This window comes from Zosterops lateralis, assembly GCF_965231275.1.
Source record: "Zosterops lateralis genome assembly, chromosome: 2".
Classification (NCBI taxonomy): Eukaryota; Metazoa; Chordata; class Aves; order Passeriformes; family Zosteropidae; genus Zosterops; species Zosterops lateralis.
This window is the reverse complement of record NC_139763.1, coordinates 16,328,420-16,341,437: the sequence shown is the minus strand read 5'-3', so window position 1 is coordinate 16,341,437 and position 13,018 is coordinate 16,328,420. Positions and strand designations below refer to the sequence as shown.

Below are 13,018 nucleotides of genomic sequence, written 5' to 3'. Positions count from 1 at the left end.
TGGGCAGAGCCCGGAGCTGGGACAGCAGGGGGGGCGGCCCGCTTGGATCGAGCACTGGGCAGAGCCAGGACCCGCCCTCAGGTGCCCGGGGCCGGCAGCAGGTGCAGGGGAGATCGGCCGGAGATCACCAGGTGTGATACGATGGGAGGACTCCGCAACATTAAGTTAAATCTTAACTCTGCTGTGTATTTCCCAAGGAACGGATGCCTGTGAGGTTAAAAGGAAACCGTTCCAACACTTATTTTATGCATTTGAAAAACAGGGAATGCGCTCAGAGCCGCTCTCGTGTGGCAGAACATTAAACTCAAGCCTGAGTCACTGAATCGATGAGGTCGAAGACCTGTGTTATCATCGCGCCCCACCCATGATCCGACACCACACGTCAGCTGGGCCCCGGCACTGAGGGCCGTGTCCAGCGTATCCTTAAAGAACCTCCAGGGACGGTGACTCCACCAGCCCCTGGGCAGCCCATTTCGGTGCTTAATCACGCATTCAGAGAAGAAATTCCTCCGAATGTCCAAAATTCTCCCTAACGCTTAGGCCGCACAAGGTGCGCAGGACGCGGTTCGCCCCCCCCCGCGCCCCGGGGTTCCCTGAGGAAACCCGCTCCCCCTTCCCACACGGAATGACCTTCGGTGACATTACGGCTCTGGCCCCGCCAGGGGGCGTTGCCCGGGCGGCCGCGGCGGCGCAGGCCCGCGCATGCGCAGGGCGCGGGGACACAGGACGGGCTGCGGTCGCGGCGGAGGCGGCGGCGGCTGAAGGAGAGCGGAGGCCGGGACTCCGCGCCAGGCTCTGCCGACCCTGCCCGCTCCATGCGCAAGATGCTGCTGGCCGCGCTTTCCCGGATACTGCAGGGCCCGGCGGCCGCCGGGAGAACGGTGAGTGCGGGCGGTGAGCGCGGCCGGTGCCGGCCAGGCCGGTGTGCGCCCCGCCGTGCGCGGAGTGGGAGGGGCGCGGGGCGCGGGCGGAGCTCCGGGACCTGCCCGGGAACGCGGCTCCGCCGGCAAAACAGAAAAACTGAAAAAAATAAAAAATTAAAGGAAAAAACCCCAAACCCTTGTTTTTTCTTTCCCTTTGCGCGACGATCCCGAGTGACAGTAAAATGGTCGCCGCGTGCAGGAGCTTTTTAAGGCGATAATGGCGCAGGGTTTGATCAGTGTTGTTTGTGTTGTCGGACTGCACAGCTCCTTCAGAGGAATCCGCGCCTGACTGAGCTGCTTGACCTCCCCTTGCTCAGCCAACAGCCCCTTTCAGTGTCTGCATGAATTTTCTTTCAAAGTTTGGGTGTTTTTGTTGTTATTAGTGTGAGTCATTTGTTAAATTTTATCGCTCTTGTGTGAAAAATCGTACTTTTACCATTTCATTCTGCTTATTCCACTGTAATGACTGTGGCCACGAGGAAAAATTTACCCTGCTGAAAAAAACTTGTTGGCGAGCCCAGAGTTAAAGGGGACTTTTCGGTAACTGGAAATCAGCTGCCTTTTCGCCATGGAGAGCACGTGTTGCTGTATCCCCGTTCCCAGCCAGCTCCCTCACCCAGGGGTTCACTGTTTGTGCATGCCTGGATCCATCAGAATAACACAGGGGAGAACATTTACTGGAAGCTCTTCCTATCTGTCTTGGGGCTGCATATCTAGGAGTATTTCCTAATTCACAAATACAGTCTCTAGATTAAGTTTTAGAAATATAGGTGCCTAAAATCAGTCCCTTACTACTTGGCCTGCTCTGGAAATACCATGTTTTCCTGGAATTCCAAAGTAGATCTGGTTCAGATATTTTAACCAAGATTTTTGGATCTTACTGCTTACCAAATATGTAAATACTTGCCTTGAATTGTCCCTATGCCTTAGTGAAGGCATAAATTACCAAATAAATAGAGGTAGACTTAATTGATAAAGCAGTATCTCATATATGCTTTGAGCATTTTCCAGGGTGTACAGATGGATTTCCATGTATGGAAACTACCACTTGCAGTGTTCTGTTCTAGTTGGATAATAATTTGCTGACTTCTCTTCCCCTCATTATTTGGTACAGCTACTTACTCTTTTTCTTTTTTTTTCTTTTTTTTTTTTTTTTTTCCTTCCAAATGCTGCTAACCTAGGGAGCCGTTAGTGAGGTAAGGCCTCAATCAGTCTTGTCAAGGTTTACTTTGATAGGTGTCCTGCCCATGTATCAGGGCTTTTGTTCAGACACCTCAGTGTGCTCTTATGTGCTGTTCAGGGCAGGGAGTTGAACCAGGTGGCCTAAAGAGATCCCTCCCAGCCCCAGCCATTCCATGATACTGCAAATCCAGACTGGATTTACTTCCGGCTCTAGAAGTAAAATAGCTTTTCTTAAACGATACCAATAATACTGATGCTTTGTGATAAATAGTGTAGAAACTTGGTTTTAAATTAAAACTTCTAAATATTTAAGCTGGTAACAGGGCAGGGTGAATGGGGGCAGTGTTACTGATAAATCCAGTTGATATGCAACAGAGGAGGTAACCAGGATGGGTTGAGAATTTTCTCCCAAGCTTCACACGTGTCAGTCAGACCCTTTTTGGAGATGGTGACCTGAACATTCTCAAAATTTTGGTGACATGTGCCTTCAGTTAAATGTATGTGAATTCTCTGACTGAAGGAGCTGCTGAAGCTTTTTTGTAGCTTAATCAGCAGTAGAGTGTTGCCACTACAGATGTAATTCCTTATGCTGTGGCCACAGTGCATGCATGGACATGGGCCCATCCTGGCTGATCCTGCAGTGAGACTTGCTGAAGTCATCTCAAATCATTTCCATTAGTTTGTCAATAGCTTGTGTTCATTCTTAAGATGGAATGTATTTTTAAACATCCTTCTTATCTCTCTCCCACCATGCCACACTTTCTGTTGTTCTGTTTCTTGTATCTTCAGGTACCTTATGTGTTTCCACATAATTTTTAAGTAGTGGCCATGCTGTTACTGAAATGATGCTCTCTCCATTGCTATAGCTTTGAATCCCCCCAGTTTCCCTTCCTATTAAAAAATGAGAGTAGTTTATATTTCAGATATCTGCTGAATCCTTTTTGTTTGGTTGGTTTTGGTTTCTCTTTGTTCTATCAAAGCAAAATTCCGGTCAGCACAGAGAGTCAGCAATCAAAGCCTGGATTGGCTGCCTCTCCTTATATTCAAGAGTATTACCAGTTTAAATTGTCTTTTTCTAATCTTAATTTTAAATACTGGGTTATAAAGGACTTTGGCATACAGAATAGAAGTTCCCTAGTCTTATGGGTTATGCTACAGGTGAGTCTAATTTATAAGTTATTTCAGTTTGGGAGTACTCTTAGAAATTACTTGAAAAGTCACATATTTTATCTTAATAATTACATTTAAACATTGCTCATGCTTTGGTTTTGTCTTTTTTTTAAGGCCTCTCGGGTGATGGTTGCATCACGTAACTATGCAGACTTTGCAAGTGAAGCTACATTTGAGATTAAGGTAAAGAGGAACATTTAATACTGGCATTCTTTGTAAGCATTTGTTACAGATCTTTGCCTGATGGACTGGTCCCCATATCTCTTTAAATTAGAAAACACAGTTTGAATTTCCAGAACCAAACCCCTCACTATCTGACCTGATTACTAAGTGCAGCTGGAAGTACTGTGCTGGCAGTGTGTGGTAACGTTACATGTTTCCTAAAAATGTGAAGATTCTTTGCAGCTGTGATACTGCAATGCAGCTGTGAGAACAGACTCAGAAAAGTGCTAAAGAACTTTTTCTATTCTGTTCTGCTGTTTCCTTAATGCTTTTCAAACAATTAGATGTTTGCAGCCTATCCCAATCATGCAGCTGGTTGAGGGCTGTGTGGGTTTTTGTGGAAAAAATATGGCTTCCTTTCAATGTTTGACTTGATGCTGCTCAGAAAATGTGTGTTATATTCTGTCAGCTTTCAGCTGTGGCTGCGTCTTAGGAAAAAGTGGTGTTTCTATTGGCAGTAGCGTTTGTGTTGGTGTTTCATTCAGGAACTAGTGGAAGAAAATCTGAAAGAAATAATTTGGGTTGTTTTCCAGCCTCTCCCTGCTTGGCTGTGCCTGTGAAGTATGAAAATTGTTTCAGGTGGAAGGGAAGGAATATGTTTATATGAAAAGTCTTTTATGAGTAGATACAAGGTTTAATATTTGGTCCTGTGTTGATGACAAGACTCCAGAATTTCTGTTGTTCTGTGGACTTGGAAGCAGAATTGTCTTGAGTAGTGTGCCCAGGTGTTGTATTCAATTCATCTAAATGTCAGTGGATTTGCTCTGGAGTGACTTTTGCTTTGATATAAACTGTCTGTAACCTATATAGAAGTGTTTTGACCATTTAATATGCACTGCCAGAGTAATTTCTTAAGTAATTTTTTTATAATAGGGGTAGCAGAGCTGAAGGTCAAATCTTACAAACTGTTTAACAGAGGAAACTCTTGATCTTTCTTATCTCTTCACTAAGTTGCTGTGGCTCTTACCAAGTATTTGGTGCACAACAACCATGGAAGTGTGCTTTTTGCCATATTTGTGGAGGACTTTAGTTTATCTTCTGCTTGTAGGAATAACAAGACTTTATTTTGGGAGTAGGAATTTGTCTTTATTAAAAATAAGGAGTTTATTTCCCTGAATTCTGAAACAGTGCACAGCTGTCCTCACCTATGAGTTTAGCTTTTGCTGGCTTTCTTTTTTTTAAAGGAATTACACTCTGAATTTGAAAATGGCAGATCATAAAAAAAATTAAGCAATACTCATAAATAGAATGAATGATTTTCAGGAAACAATGACCTGTTTAACCTTGTAGAAGTGTGACCTCCATCGTCTGGAGGAAGGGCCCAGCACCACGGCCGTGATGACTCGAGAGGAGGGGCTCCAGTACTACAAGACCATGCAGACGATCCGGCGCATGGAGCTCAAGTCTGACCAGCTCTACAAGCAGAAGATTATTCGTGGCTTCTGCCACTTATATGATGGTCAGGTAGGAACTTCTGGCCAGGAGGTTTTATATTGTCGTGCCTTATTTAATGTAGGAATTTTAATAGAGTGGAAAATGTAGAACTGAGTATCTGTGTACATTGTGAGAGAAGGAGAGGGACAGGGAGGGGGGAGGAGTAGAGACACAAAGATGGGGAAGGGCACAGTGTAGCTGTAGATCAGCTGAATGTGAGGAATGAGCACATTTGAAGGCCTACATTTTCTCCCTCAAGTTTCATTGATGGCTTTTGTTGCTGTATCTCATGGATCATGTGCCCACTGAAAAAGCAAGAGCCAGGAGAAGAAACTTCATGAACTTACTGAAACTTTTTTTTTTATTTGCTTGTCTGTCCATTATCCCCTGATGTTTTTGAGTTGTGGTTGTTGAGATACTTCACTGGGGGGGGCGGAAATTCTCCAGATTTTTGTAGATTGTGGTTCCCCTCCTATGTGTCTTTGCTAGTCAATCAGGTTGGAATTTTGAGCCCAAGGCTGTTGTAGCTCCAGGCCTGTCAGCAACACTTGGGATTTAAGTCAGTCTCCTGTATCTGTGCTCTTCCCGTGACCTGCCAATATTTGCTGTGAGTGGGATGAGCAGTGTGCCACAGTGCTGATGTGGGAGCTGTGTGTTTTTCTTCCTTGCTGACCTCCCTTGTCCCTGTAACAGGAGGCTTGCTGTGTGGGCATTGAGGCCGCCATAAAGCCCACAGACCATGTGATAACAGCCTACAGAGCCCACGGCTTCACCTTCACCCGAGGGGTGCCTGTGCGGGAGATTCTCGCTGAACTCACAGGTTTGTGCTCCCAAGGACTGAGGATCACTTGCTGCTCTGCTTGTGTCAGAATTTTGTGCTCAAATTCAAAGTGATGTTGGTGAACAAAGTATACTGGGCCTTCAGAAGCAGTTCAGTGACATAGCAGAATGGATCAGTTGTTTCAAGTTTATGAATCAGTAATTTTTATTGTGAAAATTAATGAACAAGGAATATTTAAGTGCTGGTACTTCTAAAGCACAAATTCCTAAGATTTTTCTTGATACCATATGCTGTATTCATTGTGCTGCAGCAGTTTTGAACTTGCTGATGGTGGGCATTTGCCCTCAGTGAGACAGGGCGTTATCCTCACTAGGAGACAGACTTGGATTTTCAGAATTATGCTGATGAAGTCTTTGGAAGACTTATACCTATAATGATAAACTGAATGGTTTGAGGAAATTTGACTCCAACAAGAATATTAAATGATAAACGAGACAGAGGTTTTGCAGAAGGAGAGCTGGCTGTCCACACCAGGGGTGAGGATGGAGCAGGAAAAAGAGGATCAGCCTGATGAACTCTTAAGAAATCTCTGAACAGATGCCAGAAGTGAGCAAGGAGCTTGAAGGCTTTATGAATCACTGGTATAATAAAGACTTGTTCTGAGAATCTGCATGTTAGAAATGTTTGTATAGAAAGCCTGTTTGGGGGTTAGACAAGCAGTTTGATTTTGTAAGCTAAGAGTTGTGTGTGCTAAGTATGCATATCTGTAACGTGCACAAAAGCCCAGAATTCAGTGGGGACTGATTTGCCGAGTGTCACCGGATACTGGTAAGTCAGAAAGTAAGTGGGAAGATTGTCGTGACTGAAGCCAGCTGTGGGCCCTGAAACTATAAATATGAGTGGTAATGTGGTGGGATTTTTTTTCATTTCATGACATACATAATTTTCTATAATACTATGTTTTACTTTATTGGGGATCTTTTAATTGGGAAGGAGCAGCTGTGGTAAAGAGACTGTTGTTCCAGAAAATGACACTTGGGGGAAGTTCTTAGAGAGAACTGCTAGAGCCCACTCTTGCAAAGAAAGATCTTGACTACAAATGCCAAACTGAGAGACAGCAAGAGTTACAATGACCAGGAAATGACAGAATTAAAAAACTCACTGAAAGAGAAGGAAGTAGAGTCACCCAAAATAAAACTAGCAGATAAGATTATAGGAAACAAGCTATGGAAAGACTTTACAGGAGAATTGACAATTACATGGGAAATGAGTTTGTGTTCTAAGAAAAGTAGAAAATGTAGCAAAAGGTAACATTGGTTAATTAGGAGTTCTTAAGTACATTCAAAATACAAGAAGGGACTGTACAAAACGTGGAGGGAGCTTACTAAAGGTAAATAGCACTTACTCATAAAACTGTTTTTCTAAAAATTAGACTTCTTTTTCTTTGGTCCTGGCTGGCAGAATCTGTAACAGTTCCCACTAAGCCAATTAATAAATATAGGAAAGGTATGAGAAATATCAATAATAAAAATGATCCACTATAAGAAAGAAGTACAAATTTCAGAAAGAGACCCACTTCTAAAATGAACACCAAAGCTAATGTAAAAAAAAACAGTCAGACAAGCTGTGTTTATTAGAAATACAATTTCCTATGAGTAGTAACAAGACAGGTCAGGATAGGAAATTGAATGGGCTGTTGAGAAATTCAGTGTTCTTAGATGGGTTCATTTAAGTAGGGTTTGTTGTAATGCTTCATGGATCACTGGTTATCTTCAAACTACCCCTTGAATAAAGCTGGGCTGGATGACTAATGTTTATATTGGGGAGGAATGGGGAGCTGATAGTTTTGGGGGTTTTTTGGTGTCCTGTTGGTAATTTTTACACGTGGTTACTGTCAAAGGGAAGACAAGTCTAAATTATTGCAATGAATTTGGAACTTTTCTTGCAGAAGCCAGAAGTAATAATATACTTCTTGCAGATTATGTATATGAGACCTTGTTGTCTTTTAAAAACATCCACTCTTTATCTGCAAGTACTTTTGTATAGTAGGACACTGAAACTTTTGGTTGGTTTTAAAACTTCTTAATCTCATTGATATTTCTGGAATTATGCTTTCATTATTATTTTCTCTTTCCCCCCTTCTCTTATTTGTTTTCTGAGCTATTTAACTTTGAATTTGTATGAGAGAGGCCATCATGTCCTAACTCCACACAGATCTAATGATGGAAACGTGGTCTTAGTGTTACTATCTTTAGGAACTGAATTAGATGTTTTCATTTGTATATTTTTCCTCCAAAAAATAAACTGCTTGTTATTCATGTTTCAGGTCGAAAAGGAGGATGTGCAAAGGGAAAAGGAGGATCAATGCATATGTATACCAAAAACTTTTATGGTGGTAATGGTATTGTTGGTGCTCAGGTATGTACATGACTTCTGTTTTAAAGCACAGACTGAATTCGGGTCCTGCTGCTTCTCAGTGTTTCCTCTCAGATTCTGTGTTGTGTAAGCTTGTATGTTTTATTCTGGTGTGCTCATTATTTTGTAAACTGTAGCAAAAGTGAATCACATTGAGAATACAGGTCATGTTTATATTTTGGCTGTAATAACATTTGTAACAAAGGGAAGTGGGTGGGTAACAGCTTGTTTGTTGAGGAGGTCTCTAACAGCCTAAATGTCTCCTTAAAGTTCAGAGCCTGCCTATCTTTAACTTCTTTAAATGTTGTTCTAAAATACTTTGTCCTGTACTCTGTGGCAGGTTCCTCTTGGAGCTGGGATTGCACTGGCCTGTAAATACAATGGTAAAAATGAAATCTGCCTGGCCTTGTATGGGGATGGTGCAGCCAATCAGGTAAAGGAGCATGGCTGGGAGAATCGATTTCCCTCTGTGCTCTCTGAGCTCTGCCTTTACTCCAGGGGCTGGAAGAACACATTTTGCACTCCCTGTGTACCTGCAACCCAGGCAGTGTTGATGAACTCCATGGAGGTGGCCAGGCATATTGCAGATTTTGGACAAAGCCACCTCTTATTTGAGTTGTCTTAGGTGTTTGAGCAGGGATGTGTTCCAACAACTGTGTAGTCCTCACAGGATTCTCAGTGATTCAGGTGAACAGTTAAGGAGTTAACTGCAAGGTGCTCTTTACGTATCAGGAATGTAGTATGTGCCTGCAGTTTGTTATCATATTGTGGACCTGTATAAACATCTGTCCTTCCCCACCCCTGTTTTGGGCTTGGCCCTTGTCGCTTTAGTGGAGCTTTTTGGCTCCTGTTCTGGAACACTGTGGATACTCAGGGAGTGAGTGAGGCTAATGTTAATTACGTGACTGGTACATGAATCTTGGGAGGAGGGGTTTCCAGTTATTCTTTACTCTCTTTCCAGTTGTGCACAGCTCACCTAAGTGTGAGACCCTGAAGTGTCTGTGCTGTAACGAGACCTATGAAGGATGGCAGTGAAGATGACAGTGCTGCTGGATAGGGAAAGATGTGTAAATCAGGTTTCTGAAGACAGAGAAGAGGACAGAGCATTCTGGCAGAGCCAGTTACTACTGACATTCCAGCCAGTCTCTTCATGTAATCAGCTGAGACAATAAGCCAGATAAGCAGTTGGTGATTTAGAGTGTACCATTGATAGTTTCACACTTTCAAAGCACAGGTGGAGATCTCAGTTCATGGCTTTCCCTGAATTTGACTCAGAGCAACAAGGCTGATGCAGTCACTGCAGTCAAACTTAACTCTGCTGTAGCAGCATCCTGCCAGGTTAATCAGTTGTCAATTTTTTTATGACTGTTGCTGTAATACCTGAGTTAAAGTTGAAGGTTTTGTGCTACCCTAACACAGATACTGATTCAGGCTTAAAAATTAACTTCTATAAACTACTGATTGAAATGAAAGTTACATTATAGTGTAGCTTCTCTTTTATTCCTTCTGAGCTATAGCAAATGGCTGGTTTCAGATCACTTTTAGTATGAACATTTCTAGACCTCTGCAAGAGAAGGATTTTTAGTAGAACCTAATGCTTGAAGGCTGAGCTCTCTGTTGAGATGTAACTTAATTTTCTTTCAGGGCCAGATATTTGAAACATACAACATGGCTGCCTTATGGAAGTTGCCTTGCATTTTTATTTGTGAGAACAATAGGTATGGAATGGGAACATCAGTTGAAAGAGCTGCAGCCAGCACTGACTACTACAAAAGAGGATACTTCATTCCAGGGCTCAGGGTGAGTACAGCTTTTTTTTTCAGGGGGAAGATGTGTGCACATACCCACACAATGCATCCATAGGTATTTCTTTTATTTCTACATATATTTACTTGAAGTGAATTCTATTCCACTTGTGGAAATACTGAGATTGGAAGTTTGCAGACTGGGATTTTTTTGCCTTAATATGTCTTTTCTCATTACCAGGTGGATGGCATGGATATTCTCTGTGTCCGAGAAGCAGTAAAGTTTGCAGCTGAGTACTGTAGATCTGGAAATGTAAGTCTGTAGTGGGCATTCCTTCTTTATGGGGGGAATTCTTGCAAGCTATTGCTCCATAAGCAGTTCCTCAATTTGTATTAACCAAGCACTTAATATATTATTTATACTGTCATTTTCCCCCATTTCTACCACAGTTACATTCTGTTGTGGAAGGTGCTATGACTGTCAGGCAGTTGTGATCTTTGTGTTTAGTTAGGGGAAGCATCAAGAAAGGTAATAATCATTCTATATTTACAAGAAAGGGAAAGTGAAATAAAGGTTTTGTGAGTCAGTGTTAGTGCCTGTCACCCAAATATGGTAACACTGTTTTTGAAGATGCTTAATACTTGAAGTCATAAAGGCTCTGTGAGAAACAACAGGTAGTTTGAAATATTCTGAGTAATGGTGGAAGGAAAGAAATTGTAAAGCTGTTAAATCAGAACATGAAAATAAATGCTTACAATATCAGCACACGCTTTAATTTGAAAAGAGTTAGGTTTCATTTTACTGTGTGAAACTATATGTGCTAATATTATGTAAATTAAACTGAGAAAAACCTATTGAATAAAAGTAATTGATCACTGGTGCAATTCAGCTCTAGCAATTAGCTGGTGGTGTAACAAGTTGGTCACTCATGGTGGCAACACTCTGTTACTGCTTTTCATTTCAAGGGTCCTCTTGTGATGGAGTTACAGACATATCGTTACCATGGCCACAGTATGAGTGACCCTGGAATAAGGTACTGTCACATTCTTTCTTCTTTCTTTTCACTGAAAGGAAGTATTGATGGCCAAATTCTGACATTAAACTGTGAAATTCAGTGTTTAAATCAGATGTCAGATGCAATTAAAGGTTATGATGAAATTGCTATGAGCAGCCTGCTCACTCCTCTCCTTGCTCAGTTGATAATCTGTGGCCATGTAACATACTTGTTTCAGTGCAGAATTAAAAGGGGTGGGTTTAGAACAAGCACAAAGTCAGTTACACTTCTCTGCTCTCTATTAATGAATTCTGCTTTCAGTGTGACCTTATGGTGTGTCCTAATGAAGGTTTGGATGAAAAGCATCTTGCTTTTCTGGGGTTTTAAGAGGATTAAAATCCTGTAAAGGTAAATTTACAGGAACAGTTTGGAGTTACCAGACAAGTCGAACAGATCCTAAAAATACAAACATCCAGTTGCTAGAGAGATTTGGGCATTGCTCCCACTGACAAAGCTGAATGTGTCTGCATGAAGTAGAGACGTATCCCAGCTCTTCATTGGAAACTTGCAGTGACTTGGAAGCATGGGCAAGTCATGCAGCCCCCTCCCTAGGGGAGGAAATACATTCCCTCAGGATAACTGTCTCAGGCTGGGTTTGCTCCCCTTTCCCTTGAGTCTGGAACTGCTTCTGCTCAGTTGGCACTTAGAGATCTCTCTCCAGAGGCCTCTGGCTGCTGCTGTGCCATCCTTTGGGCGATGAATGTTCTGTGTTGTCACTGCATCCCTGACAACTCTTTCTAAAAGTAAGTTGTGTGCAGAACCTTGCTCTGCTCCAGGGTTCACATCTTTGCCTGTCTTGTTCCTAGCTATCGTACTAGAGAAGAAATTCAGGAAGTGAGAAGCAAAAGTGATCCCATTACTTTGCTGAAGGACAGAATGGTCAACAACAACCTTGCAAGTGTTGAAGAACTAAAGGTATGGTTTTAGTTGCTATGTCAGGAAGGTCTTCTGATGATCTCCAGAAAGTACATCACTAGGCAGCATGCAGTGCTTTCTTTAAAGTTCTTTAAGGTTTGCTTTAAGACCGCTTTTATAGGTGAAGGCAAAGTTTTCTTGCAGATCAGCTACTGAAGTTGTGTTCTGCTAGAAAGACCTTTTGCTTTTGTGTGCTAAGAAAGGCTGGGGGGTGTCATTTTCTAACAGAAATCAGAATTACCTGGGCTTTTTGACTCCCCAGGAAGGGGGTGAGTCTTGGAAAGGGATGTAACCAATAGTGAATAATCCTAGTTGAAGGAGTGAGGAAGCCTCTAAGCAAATATTGTAATGAGTCAACTGTTAGAAAAAAAATAAATAGCACTGACACACTTAATATTTCACATAATCAGACCAGAAAATGTAGAGGCTCAGTAGGATCATGTTCCTCTGTCAGTAAAGTACCAGTACTACCCAAAATGATGCAGTGTAGGGAAGAAGTTTTTAAAGGTTTTTATTTTTATATTTCTAGTCATTGTTAACTAGATCTGACTGATACTTTATCACAGCATTTAAATTCAAAATTCTGATGCTTTTTCTGAGCTGTCTTCTAATAAGCATGCATTTCTGGTTTAGGAAATTGATGTGGCAGTAAGGAAGGAGATTGAGGAAGCTGCTCAGTTTGCTACCACTGACCCAGAGCCTCCCCTGGAAGACCTGGGTCACCACATCTACTTCAATGAGCCACCCTTTGAAGTGCGTGGCCCAAACCAGTGGATAAAGTACAAGTCTGTCGGCTAAACGCCTTTTTATTGGTGTAACTTATTCATAAGAATAAGTGAATGCATTTACAAGAACTATAATAACTCTTAAGCTTATTTAAGAGCTCTTTCAAAAGAGGAAATGTGCAAGGAAATCCATTCAGGTATGGAATTTCTTAAACATGCTGAATGTTTCAGAAGAAGTAAGGTCAAGAGAAAGTGGTTTATTTAAAGTGCTATATATTTGCTTTACTGACTTCCTCTGGATCACTGTATGTGTTATGTACAGTGTAAAAAGAAAAATAAAAATTAAACTTTACCAACCTTTATCTAATGGTCTGTTTGATATGTTTCGTGAACAAAAATGTCCTTTACATGCTCTGTTTTTGCTGCAGAAAGTCACTAATTGGAAACATCA

General features: G+C 41.9%; 1 protein-coding gene across 2 annotated transcripts; it reads left to right on the top strand.

Moving 5' to 3' along the window:
* Positions 1-746: 746 nt before the first annotated feature.
* On the top strand, positions 747-12,929 carry PDHA1 (pyruvate dehydrogenase E1 subunit alpha 1). Of its 2 annotated transcripts, XM_083883111.1 has the most exons (12): positions 747-881; positions 2,105-2,119; positions 3,390-3,458; positions 4,788-4,961; positions 5,625-5,751; positions 8,039-8,130; positions 8,468-8,560; positions 9,772-9,927; positions 10,114-10,185; positions 10,839-10,906; positions 11,734-11,842; positions 12,476-12,929. In XM_083883111.1, exons 1-12 carry the CDS (start codon positions 816-818, stop codon positions 12,638-12,640), a joined length of 1,206 nt encoding a protein of 401 aa, XP_083739237.1. In that variant the 5' UTR covers positions 747-815; the 3' UTR covers positions 12,641-12,929. The 2 variants fall into 2 exon arrangements, with proteins under 2 accessions (XP_083739237.1, XP_083739238.1); XM_083883112.1 differs by lacking the exon at positions 2,105-2,119.
* Positions 12,930-13,018: the final 89 nt, after the last annotated feature.

Bases quoted from the DNA above. Each gene is read 5' to 3' on its own strand.
- PDHA1 (XM_083883111.1), top strand. From the start codon at position 816: ATGCGCAAGATGCTGCTGGCCGCGCTTTCCCGGATACTGCAGGGCCCG. The intron at 3,459-4,787 runs GTAAAGAGGAAC...TTAACCTTGTAG, and splicing joins AAGCTACATTTGAGATTAAG to AAGTGTGACCTCCATCGTCT. The intron at 8,131-8,467 runs GTATGTACATGA...ACTCTGTGGCAG, and splicing joins ATGGTATTGTTGGTGCTCAG to GTTCCTCTTGGAGCTGGGAT.